Below are 12,759 nucleotides of genomic sequence, written 5' to 3'. Positions count from 1 at the left end.
TTATTAACTTTAAATATATTTAAAGATAAACTTTATTCTCTAGGATAAATTTAGTTTGGTCTAGCTATAGTATCCTCAATTATATATATATATATATATATATATATATATATATATATATATATATATATAATTGCACAGAATAAATGGGAGAAGGTAGTTTCAAAGTCAATTAATCAATAACCTAATAATAATAATTAATAATTTATTTTTTGCTGGTTTGGTTTTCCATTGTCAAATTTTTTGGAAAAACTTTTCACAATACTTTTTCATTGTTATTTCATTTTTATAAGTGTATTTGGCCCTTTGGTCAAAATGTATATCAGTAAAACTAATTTAAATATTACTAATATATCTCTAGAGAAACAGAATATTATTACTAATGGAATCACTTTGGCTCACTTGTAAATATTAAAGCAGTTTAGAATTCTGAGGAATGTAATCTTTCTCCTCAGAATGACTTAGTAAAAATGGAAAAAATACCTCCATTTTTCTCTATGTGGTTTTCTTTCTAAAATATAAAATATCTTTGTTTAGGAAGGAGAATAAAGATTTCATTTACAAAATTACTAAGCAAATCAGTCCCTGAACAGAATATGTTACTTTTCAGCAATCACCCCTAGTAAAAATGTAGCTTTGGAATAATCTTTATAATGAAAATGAATGACATGATATCAATGTATAAAAAGAAAGTGTGATAATTTCGCAGACAGAAGACATTACCATGTTTTTCAGACCCATTTAACAAATAATGTGTTTTATTATGCAAATGTCAGAAAATGAAGATATTTTTAACTTTTCTCATTGAGTAGCATTTAGGGGGAAAAGTGGATATAATTAACCCAAAAGAAAGTCCTGTTAATTTGTGAATGCCTGTTTTTACAAATTTTTGTAGTCATTTTAATATATTGATTCCTTAGGGTTTAATAAATCAGGGGGCAGCTAGATGGCACAGTGGATAGAACGTCAGCCCTGGAATCAGGAGAACCTAAGTTCAAATCTGGCCTCAGACTCTTAATAATTGCCTAGCTGTGTGACCTTGGGCAGGCCACTTAACCCCATTGCCTTAAATAAAAAAAATTTTTAAAGTTTTAATAAATCAGATTTTCCTACTTTTTTGTGAGATCTAAAAAGTTATTTTCACACTGAACCTGTTGCTTTTTATTTTCTTGTATTAATTGAAGAAACTATATTACTATATAAAACTATATTGCAGGTACTATATAGATAACACTTCTGTACTATTTCAGTGGTTAGATATGATTTTAGTGCTATAAATATTTCCGTAATATGATTTTCTTTTAAAAAACTTTAGTAAAATTTGGCAGTGATTCAGGATTATAAATTACCTCTGTGTATGTATTTGACAAGTGTTAATGAAAAGCTAAACTTCAAAAATTACACATACAAAACTACTTTCACAGATTTTTTGTGATTCCTTCCCAAATTCTTAATTAGAACTCAAGGCTATGATGATAATGTTTAAATTGGATATTTTTTATATGAGGATTTCTAGGGGGATTTATAATGTAAATTCTAAATATGTAATTTTAATTTGCAGAATTGCTTACTTTTTTTAGGTTTGGGTTTTTTTTTTTGAGAGGCAGTGGGGTTAAGTGACTTACCCAAGGTCACACAGCTAGGTAATCAGTAAGTGTCTGTGGCTAGATTTGAACTCAGGACCTCCTGACTCCATTGCCAGTGCAATTGCTTACATTTTAACATTTCTTCAAATGTCATGTTTTGTAATACCAGGAATAAAGTCTGTCTTGCATTTCAATAAATAAGAAAAATTTGATGAAACGTCATTTTGTAAATCCTATTTTCCATTTTTTTTTTTTTTTTGCACAGATGATCGTGTGGTTGGAGAAAATGCTAGATAAAATAATCAGCATTTTCATCATATTTTTACTAGTAATAGGAACTCTTCTTCTGGCTCTACTCCTTACAGCAAAGGTATAATACTTAAGATTTTCTTCGTGATAATGTATAGTACTTAAAATTTTATTTGGAGTTAGCATTAGAAGACATGGTTGGCTCTATTCATAATAGCACAAATATTGCTATCAGCATACTCCTTGTTATTTTTGTTTGAACAAAAAAAGTAATCAACACACAGTAGTGGACACTTAGTAAATATCTGAATTGAATTTATGCATTAATACATTAAATGACTTCATTATTATCACATTTATAAATAGCTTTTAAATGCTTTCTGACTTTCTATATACTCATTGTGTTGCTTTCTGTTTCCTACTCTTTAGTCATCAAGGCTCTTAGTCCAATTAGACTTGGCTGCAATCTAGTTTTATTCTCATGCTAATCCATGCACAAAATGCTCCCCACAAACTGATCTTCTCTACTTCTGATACTTGTGATACTTTCTTCTTATTGGCAGAGCTCAAAAGAGACACAAGGTGGACTAGTCCTGCCACTAAGTCTGACTTCTTCACTGTTCTCATTGGGTTGCTATTGGCACATGAATTCCTATCTCAACCCTCTAAAGGGAGAGATTTACTAGGTTCCAGCTCACATTTAGAAAATATTATTTAAATGATTATCTACATTGACAGAACACTCCTCAACTCTTCCAATAACATGGCCTAATATAACAAATTAAGAATAAAGCTAAGTTTCCTTTAACATGGAAGTAGAAAATTTCTTTGTGATTTTGAATCTCAGAGAGCTGCCAGAGCAATGAGATAGTAAATGATTTACCTGTGCCATCACACTCTATGTGTGTCAGAAGCAGGATTTTACTTTAGTTCTTCCTGATTTCAAGACTAGCCCTCTGCCTCCTATGTCAAACTGCCCTTATTTGTTGAATGGGTAACACAAACTCGATTCTAAAGTTTAAGCATTTTTTTTGCTTAATAGTTGTTAATTTTTAAAAGTTATTAATTTAAAAAATGTTTAAACATTATTTGCTTTTCATTCAAAGTCTTTCTTTTTAACTCAGGTACATCAAGAGAGTGTACATATGATTCAAGTCACAAGCAGCTTAATCAATGAGACTGTTGCCAACCACCCAGAATGGGCGAAGTAAGGCCATCTTCCTGAGGTCTGAGGTTTGCTCAGAGTAGTAGTAATACTGAATGAGGTTTAGTATATTCCTCCCTTGTTGTGAAGACTATTAGTTTTTTTAAAAACTGAATAGAATAGACTCCATTTCATGTAGGAATACTGATTTAGTGACAAAAAATGCTCTCCACCAAATATCAAAGACCTTGGAAATCTTTATTTCCTATGTTAAAAAATGACCCATCTTAAAACTAATAGTTATTCAAGACCTCTCAGCATGTTTTTGGAGACAGGTCCTAGATCTGAGATTTCACCTCCTTCATGCTTAGAGCCTAGAGCACTTTGAGATTGCCAGGGTCACATAGAGATAGTAGGTATCCCAGGTGGAACTGAAACCCAGGTCTTCTTCACTACAAAACTGGCCCTCCATCCACTATGCACCATCAACAGGGTCATTTGAATAGAATTATTCCACCAGATTTTATAATGGCACTGGAGAGACATAGGGACTAGAGAGCAGCCTCAGTGTTTTTAACAAATACCTAAGTTCAAGTCCCATCTCTGTTACTTGCTGGCTTTTTGACCCAGTACAAATTGTTCCCCCTAAGACTGAAGGTTGCAGAACTTGTGCCAGTATGTCCTGGTAGAGGGGGATTTTTCATTTAAAGTTCCCAATATCAGTGAAATCACAGAACCAGTCCTTCTTCCCTGCCACCTAGCTCCTCACAAAAGAAATACAATCCCTATGTTGCAAGATTCCTGTCACTTCTCATTCCCAGTTCTTTTAAGTCTATTCAGAAGAATAAAAACATATCTCCCAACATCTGCCCCAGGCATCAATAGGAAGAGCAACAAAATAAAATTTAAAAGCACTGATTCCAAATGTTAGTAACCTGAAAACATAGAAATGGCATTTTCTATCACATTTTGAGGTGCGTCATACTTGTCAGTTAATGTCAGGTAATTTTAATGCTTTAATATCATAGCCAGTGTTATATAAAATGATTTTACTTTTTAAAAAATTTTAGGAAAGTAAAGATTACTTAGTACTGTTTGGATCCTTTATTCTATTTTTAAAATTTTCATAATTCAAAATTTCTAATATTTTTTAATAATAGCTAGCTTTGAAAACTACCATTTGCCAGACACTATGCTAGGTACTTTCCAAATATTATCTCATTTGATCTTCATAACTACCCCAGGAAATGAGTATTGTTATTGTCCCTTATTGTTGAGAAAACTGAGGCAAACAAGGTCATGTGGCTAGCTGATATCTGAGGCTAGATTTGAACTCAAGGCTACTTGATTCCATGTTCAGAACTCTATTCATAGTGCCATCTTGTCTTCTCTTAAGAAAAGGGGAAAGAAAAAAATTCAATATTTTATATTATTTTTTCCCATATTATTATTATTATTATTTTACTATTACTGATTCAGTAAATAAAAACAAAGCAAGTCTAGATTACCCTGAAGAAATTCAAGATTACAAAGGTAGAAGTTTATGGAAAGAGAAAAGTCATTTGATGTTCATCCTTGATTGTTTTAAAAAAAATATTCCAATTTTATTTATTTTTTTAAGGCAATGGGGTTAAGTGACTTGCCCAAGGTCACACAGCTAGGTAATTATTAAGTGTCTGTGGTCAAATTTGAACTCAGGTCTAGCCTGACTCCAGGGTCAGTACTCTATCCACTGTGCCATCTAGCAGCCCCCTCATCCTTCATTCTTGAAGAAGACCATAATATCAGGGAGGTGACGAGGACATGAATGTGATTTGAGTGAGGGGGGCTGCTGTGCTAAGTCGCCAGTCTCACTTTCTCCTCTGGAGCAGTCTGGGTCCAGTGGCCAGATATGAATCAGGAGGACTGGAAATGGCCCTGGATGTGAGGCAGTTAGGGTTAAGTGACTTGCCCAAAGTCACATAATTATAAGTGTCACATGTCTGAGATTGGACTCAAACTCCTGTCCTCTTGATTCCAAGGCCAGTGCTCTATCTTCTGTGCCACCTCACCTAATTGCCCTTAGTAAGATAAGTAAGTGCAAAAGAAAAACCCACTATGGAGAACTTAGGCCAGATCCGGAGACAGTTTAGAATGGACAGAACTTCATTTCTACCCCTGAGGCAGCTTATGGGGTATTCATAGCTCTGTGTTCATTATTTTCTGTTTTTTATATATACACACACACACACACACACACACACACACACACACTTTAATCTATTTCCTTTTTCTTAAAACCTCAGTTGGCTTCCTGAAGCTCAGGTGGTTCAAAGAGCTCTCAATTCTGCAGCGAATAATGTCTATCAATATGGACGAGAATGGATAACACATAAGGTGGGAAAGATATTTTTTCTTTTTGTTTGCTGTATTTTACTTTATTATCAAATATTGGAGAATACAGTTTAACCAACTTCTTGGAAAGAATAGAGAATAACTTTTGAAATTAAAGTTACAGTGTTGTTATTGATCATAGTTCAACATTAATTTATTTTTTTTAGTTTTTTTTTTTAGTTTTTTTTTTGCAAGGCAAATGGGGTTAAGTGGCTTGCCCAAGGCCACGCAGCTAGGTACTTATTAAGTGTCTGAGACCGGATTTGAACCCAGGTACTCCTGACTCCAGGGCCGGTGCTTTATCCACTGCGCCACCTAGCTTCCCCAACATTAATTTATTAAGTGATATTATAGTGCCTTGATTTGGGCTCCAGTTAAGCCCAGAGATGTCTTGGCTTTGGTCATTTGTTTTGGAGCTCCCAGGTTTCTAGAATTATTAAGTACCATTGTGTCATGTGCTTCTAAGCCTCTAAATCAGGAGTGGGGCATTTGGATAGTTATAATATTTTGGGGCCATACTTGATCAAACATTAAATTAATTCACCCCTAAAAAGGTCCTAGATTTATTTAATTTTGAGTTCTGCCTGTGGTTGTCATGGTAGCACAGACCAAATGATTTTGCGGGCCTTATATGATCCATGTTGCCCACTCCTGCTCTAGAGGCTTCTTCACTTCCCATTGCAGACCAGAAATAGGAGTGGTAAATGGAAATCATGAAGTCATATTTATTCAATAAGCAATGAAACATAAATAGTAAAAACTACAAAAAGTGGAATCCAAATCATATTACCAAAGAAACAAATATTGAGGACTTGAAGATAACATGTTTAAAAAGCCATTACATAAAGCAAAAATAGCCCAAAACCTTTTTAAAATTGTTTAGAATTAAAAATTAATCACGCAAAAGAATTTGTTGAGAACTAGCTACATATTGGGCACAGTGTCTGATGGTAGAAGTACACAGACAGGTCTGCTACATCCCTTTTCCCTAAGTGTTTCCAGTGTAATAGCATATTCTAAGTGGTTGAGATTTCAAGTGAAAGAGCAAAGGGATCAATGCAGTGAGCAGAACCTTCATAGATATGTCCTAGAACTGAGCAAGATCTTGAAGAAAGGGGTGTACCTACATGGAGACGAAAGGTATTAGGCATTTCAGACCCAAGAGCATGATGAGCGAGGAAAGAAGCTATCCTGTGCTCACACTGATGAAGGGTCCATCTCAGGAGTAGTGATAGACAAGGCTGCAAAGAGATGAGGGCCTGGTCATCCTTCATTGCCCAAGAAAGAAGCGCAAATCTAATACAAGCTGCTAAAAAGGCTGATTTAATAGATGCTACCACATACAGTATAATGAAATGGGTCTCAAAAACAAAACATCTTGTTTAAAATCAAGTCATTCTACAATCAGGTGCTCATTGTTACTAATAATACTAAATTACTCAGTCTAAGCCCTGCACATGGTGCTCAGTATTGTTGTTTGAAAATTTTCAGGCATGCCCAATTCTTTGTGATCCCATTGGGGTGTTCTTAGTAAAGATACCACAGTAGTTTACCACTTTCTTTCCACATTTGAGGAAACTGAGGCAAGCAGGGTGAAGTAACTTTCCCAGGGTCAGACAGCTAGTGTCTGAGGTCAGATTGGTCCTCAGGAAGTCAGTCTTCCTGACTCCGGGCTCAGTGCTCTTTCCATGGTGTCACCCAGTAGAACCTGGTTTCTCAGGGTACAGTTGTGAAAATAAGACCATTCCTGCCCCAAAGAGTGGGATACAACAATATAGAGTTACAGAATGCCAGACAGGGTCAACAATACTTGAATTCAGTACATTCTTAAATTTAATTAGCTGTGTGATCTTGGGCAGGTCATTAACTTTCTTCAGTCTCAATTATTCAATTGATAAAATGGAGTTAATAATAGCACCTACCCTCCAGAGTTGTTGAAAAACTAAAATAAGATAATATTTGTAAAGCATATTGCAAACCTTAAATGGATGTGAACTCAAGATTATTGATTGAAGGCCCAGCATTTTATTTTTTTGGTTTTTGCAAGGCAAATGGGGTTAAGTGGTTTGCCCAAGGCCACTCAGGTAATTATTAAGTGTCTGAGGCCAGATTTGAACTCAGTTACTCCTGACCCCAGGACCGGTGCTGTAGCACCAACTGATGTCTCTTGAGAAGGAAAAAGTTAAACATTTTATATTACTATGCCCCACACACAGTTACTACTTTAGATGAGACCTGTGACGAAAAAATTCACATTTCTGTACTCTGTCTCAGGAGCTAAACAAATCTAGATGAACCTAGAGAAATCTAAGACAAATAAGGCAGAAGAGGAAAGTTGATTGTTGTTCTTCATGCTACAAGAGAACCTAAATGACATCTTTACAATAGAGTCAATGTACAGTGGTATCTTACTCTAGTTATTTGAACCAAGACAACTCAGAATACTCTACCATAGGTCGGACACAAATAGTCCACATAAACACTGGGGGTGGGGAGGTCTCTAAATTTGTGCATTTTGTGTTTCTTTTGAGAAACTTAGGCCAAATCCAGGAGACAGGGTTGGAATGATAACTCCAGCTCCTCCACTGAGGTATTTGAGAATATCTTTTTTTTCCTATTGTATTTTTATTTTTTTGCTATTTCTAATTAATTTTTATTAAAGATATTATTTGAGTTTTACAGTTTTCCCCAAAAATCTTACTTCCCCCCAACCCCCCACGGAAAGCAATCTGTCAGTCTTTACTTTGTTTCCATGTTGTACCTTGATCCAAATTGGGTGTGATGAGAGAGAAATCATATCCTTAGAGAAGAGACAAGAAGTCTAAGAGGTAACAAGATTAGACAATAATATACCTGCTTTTTTTTCTAAATTAAAGGGAATAGTCCTTGCACTTTGTTCAAACTCCAAAGCTCCTTATCTGGATACAGATGGTACTCTCCTTTGCAGACAGCCCAAAATTGCTCCCGATTGTTGCACTGATGGAATGAGCAAGTCCTTCAAGGTTGATCATCACTCCCATGTTGCTGTTAGGGTGTATAGTGTTTTTCTGGTTCTGCTCATCTCACTCAGCATCAGTTCATGCAAATCCCTCCAGGCTTCCCTGAAATCCCATCCCTCTTGGTTTCTAATAGAACAGTGTTCCATGACATATATATATACCACAGTTTGCTAAGCCATTCCCCAATTGAAGGACATTTACTTGATTTCCAATTCCTTGCCACCACAAAAAGGGCTGCTATAAATATTTTTGTACAAGTAATGTTTTTACCCTTTTTCCTCATCTCTTCAGGGTATAGACCCAGTAGTGGTATTGCTGGGTCAAAGGGTATGCACATTTTTGTTGCCCTTTGGGCATAGTTCCAAATAGCTCTCCAGAAGGGTTGAATGAGTTCACAGCTCCACCAACAATGTAGTAGTGTCCCAGATTTCCCAGAACCCTTCCAACAATGATCATTATCCTTCCTGGTCATATTGGCCAATCTGAGAGGTGTGAGGTGGTACTTCAGAGAAGCTTTAATTTGCATTTCTCTAATAAGTAATGATTTAGAGCATTTTTTCATATGGCTATGGATTGCTTTGATTTCCTCATCTGTAAATTGCCTTTGCATATCCTTTGACCATTTGTCAATTGGGGAATGGCTTTTTGTTTTAAAAATATGACTCAGTTCTCTGTATATTTTAGAATGAGTCCTTTGTCAGAATCATTAGTTGTAAAGATTATTTCCCAATTTGCTACATTTCTTTTGATCTTGGTTACAGTGGTTTTATCTGTGCAAAAGCTTTTTAATATAATGGAATTGAAATCATTTAATTGGTTTTTGGTGATGTTCTCCAACTCTTTCTTAGTCATAAACTGCTCCCTTTTCCATAGATGTGACAGTTAAACAAGTCCTCGATCTTCTAATTTGCTTATAGTATTGGTTTTTAGGACTATGTCCTGTAACCATTTGGGTCTTATCTTGGTAAAGGGTGTTAGGTGTTGGTCTAATCTAAGTTTCTTCCATAATAACTTCCAATTATCCCGGGAGTTTTTATCCCAATGGCTGGACTCTTTGGGTTTATCAAGCAGCAGATTACTATAATCATCTCCTACTTTTACACCTAGTCTGTTCCACTAGTCCACCACTCTATTTCTTAGCCAATACCAAACAGTTTTGATGACTGATGCTTTATAATATAATTTTAGATCAGGTAGGGCTAAGCCACCATCTTTTGCACTTTTTTTTTCATTAAGCTCCTGGCAATTCTTGACTTTTTATTTCTCCATATGAATTTACTTACAATTTTTTCGAACTCATTAAATTATTTTTTTGGAATTTTGATTGGTAGGGCACTAAACAGATAGTTTAGTTTTGGTAGAACTGTCATTTTTATTACATTAGCTGTACCTATCCATGAGCAGTTGATATTTGCCCAGTTATTTAAATTTGATTTAATTTGTGTGAGAAGTGTTTTATAATTGTTTTCAAAAAAGATTCTGAGTCTGTCTTGGCAAATAGACTCCCAAGTATTTTATATTGTCTGAGGTTACTTTGAATGGGATTTCTCTTTCTATCTCTTCCTGCTGTATCTTGCTAGACATATATAGAAAAGTTGAGGATTTATGAGGGTTTATTTTATAACCTGTAACTTTGCTAAAATTGCTAATTGTTTCCAGTAGTTTTTTGGATGATTTCTTGGGATTCTCTAGGTAGACCACCATGTCATCTGCAAAGAGTGAGAGTTTTGTCTCTTCCTTCCCAATTCCAATTCCTTCAATTTCTTTTTCTCCTCTAATTGCTGATGCTAACATTTCTAATACAATATTGAATAGTAGTGGTGAGAATGGGCACCCTTGTTTCACCCCTGATCTTATTAGGAATGCCTCTAGCCTCTCCCCATTGAGTATAATGCTTGTTGATGGTTTCAGATAGATACTGCTAATTATTTTAAGGAACAGTCCATTTATTCCTACTCTCTCTAGTGTTTTTAATAGGAATGGATGCTGTATTTTGTCAAAAGCTTTTTCAGCATCTATGGATATGATCAGATGATTTCTGATAGGTTTGTTGTTGATATAATTGAGTATACTAACACTTTTCCTAATATTGAACCAGCCCTGCATTCCTGGAATAAATCCTACTTGATCATAATGTATTATCCTAGTGATGACTTGTTGTAATTGTTTTGCTAAGATTTTATTTAAGATTTTTGCATCTATATTCATCAGGGAAATAGGTGTATAATTTTCTTTCTCTGTTTTAACTCTTCCTGGTTTAGATAACAGTACCATATTGGTTTCATAGAAAGAGTTAGGCAGAGTTCCATCTTTCCCTATTTCCCCAAAGAGTTTTTATATAGGATTGGAAGCAATTGTTCCTTAAATGTTTGGTAGAATTCACTTGTGAATCCATCAGGCCCTGGAGATTTTTTTTTTTTAGGGAGTTTAATAATGGCTTGTTGAATTTCTTTTTCTGAGATAGGGTTGTTTAGGTATTTAATCTCTTCTTCATTTAACCTGGGCAACTTATATTTTTGTAAATATTTATCAGTTTCACTTAGATTATCAAATTTATTGGCATAGAGTTGGGCAAAATAATTTCAAATTATTACTTTAATTTCCTCCTCATTCGTGCTAAGTTCACCTTTTTCATTTATGATATTAGCAGTTTGGATTTCTTCTTTTTTTTTAATCCAGTTGACCAGAGGTTTATCAATTTTATTGGTCTTTTCATAATACCAACTTTTGGTTTTATTTATTAATTCAATAGTTTTTTTGCTTTTAATTTTATTAATTTCTCCTTTAATTTTTAGAATTTCTAATTTGGTACTTAATTGGGGATTTTTGATTTGTTCTTTCTCTAATTTTTTTAGTTGCATGTTTAGTTCATTGATTTCTTCTTTCTCTAATTTATTCATGTAAGCATTTAGGGCTATAATATATCCCCTGAGAGTCGCTTTGAATGAATCCCATAGGTTTTGGGTATGTTGTTTCATTATTATCATTATCTAGGATGAAATGGTTAATTCTTTCTATAATTTGTTTTTTGGTCCACTCATTTTTTAAAATGAGGTTATTCAGTTTCCAATTTGTTCTGGGTCTAAAGCTCCTTGGCCCAGTATTGCATGTGACTTTTATTGCATTGTGATCTGAGAAAGATGTATTCACTATTTCTGCCTTTCTGCAGTTGATCATTAGGTTTTTATGTCCTAGTACATGGTCAATTTTTGTATAAGTTCCATGTACTGCAGAGAAAAAGGTATATTGCTTTCTATCCCCATTCAGTTTCCTCCATAAGTCTACCATATCTAATTTTTCTAACAATCTATTTACCTCCCTAATTTCTTTCTTGTTTGTTTTATGATTCGATTTATCTAGATCTGATATCAGGAGGTTGAGGTCTCCCACTAGTAGAGTTTAGCTGTCTATATCTTCCTGTACTTCTTTCAGCTTCTCCTCTAAGAATTTGGGTGCTGTCCCACTGGGTGTATATATATTCAATATTGAAATGACTTTATTGTCTATGGTACCTTTTAGGAGGATAAAGTTTCCTTCCTTATCTCTTTTAATGCTATCTATTTTTGCTGCTGCTTTGTCTGTGATAAGGATTGCTACCCCTGCTTTTTTTACTTCAGCTGAAGCAAAATATATTTTGCTCCAACCTTTTACCTTTACTCTATATGTATCTCTCTGCTTCAAATGAGTTTCTTGTAAGCAGCATATTGTAGGATTCTGGTTTTTAATCCACTCTGCTATTTGCTTATGTTTTAAGGAAGAGTTCATCCCATTCACATTCAAGGTTATGATTACTAATTCTTTATTGCCCTTCGTGCTATTTTCCCTCTGTTTGTATTTTATCCATATTCCCCCATCTTTTATTTCTGAAAACCACCCCCTTCAGCCCCTTCAATGTGTTTGCCCTCCTATTTCACAACCTCCCCTTTCTTTCCCCTTTCCCTTTTTCCCTTTCCTTCCTTTTGTTATTTCCCCCACTCCCCTTTTCCCCTTTTAATACTTGAAAGGTTAGATGTTTTATTAGTTAACTGAGTATGTGTAGGTTGACTTTAAGCCAAGTCTGATGAGAAAAAGATTCAGGTGTTTCTCCTCTGCTCCCTTCTTCCCCACAATTACCATAGGTTTTTTGTACCTCTTAGTGTAATGAGATTTACCCCATTCAATCCCCTCCCTCTTCCTGTCTCTTTCCTGTCCCCCTTTTTAGGGAGGTAGTATTTTTTTTTATTTTTTACATCATTCTATCTAAGTCATAGAAAATTCTGAGTGTCTGTCCCCTCTACTTCTGTATATTCTATCAAATAGAGTCAAAATTCCTCAGAGTTATTAGAGTCTTTCTCCCAAGTGGGGTTAAAGCCAGTTACATCCCATTAGATAGTAGTCTTATGGATAGATCATGAATGTCCATCATTTC

General features: G+C 34.8%; 1 protein-coding gene across 5 annotated transcripts in view; it reads left to right on the top strand.

Moving 5' to 3' along the window:
• The window catches only part of TMEM245 (transmembrane protein 245), a 114,653-nt gene that overhangs the window by 45,582 nt on the left and 56,312 nt on the right, over positions 1-12,759 (top strand). For all 5 annotated transcript variants that reach the window (XR_012470788.1, XR_012470789.1, XM_074196764.1 and 2 more), the window contains 3 exons: positions 1,852-1,956; positions 2,960-3,042; positions 5,265-5,355. Coding sequence is in view for 3 of the 5 variants with exons in the window: in XM_074196764.1 (XP_074052865.1) it covers positions 1,852-1,956; positions 2,960-3,042; positions 5,265-5,355 (279 nt within the window). In the remaining 2 variants the exon portion in view is untranslated. The remainder of the gene's footprint in view (positions 1-1,851; positions 1,957-2,959; positions 3,043-5,264; positions 5,356-12,759) is intronic.

The sequence above is a fragment of the Macrotis lagotis genome, chromosome 8, assembly GCF_037893015.1.
Source record: "Macrotis lagotis isolate mMagLag1 chromosome 8, bilby.v1.9.chrom.fasta, whole genome shotgun sequence".
Lineage (NCBI taxonomy): Eukaryota > Metazoa > Chordata > Mammalia > Peramelemorphia > Peramelidae > Macrotis > Macrotis lagotis.
Note: the sequence above shows the minus strand (reverse complement) of the source record. Positions and strands in the feature narration are given on the sequence as shown.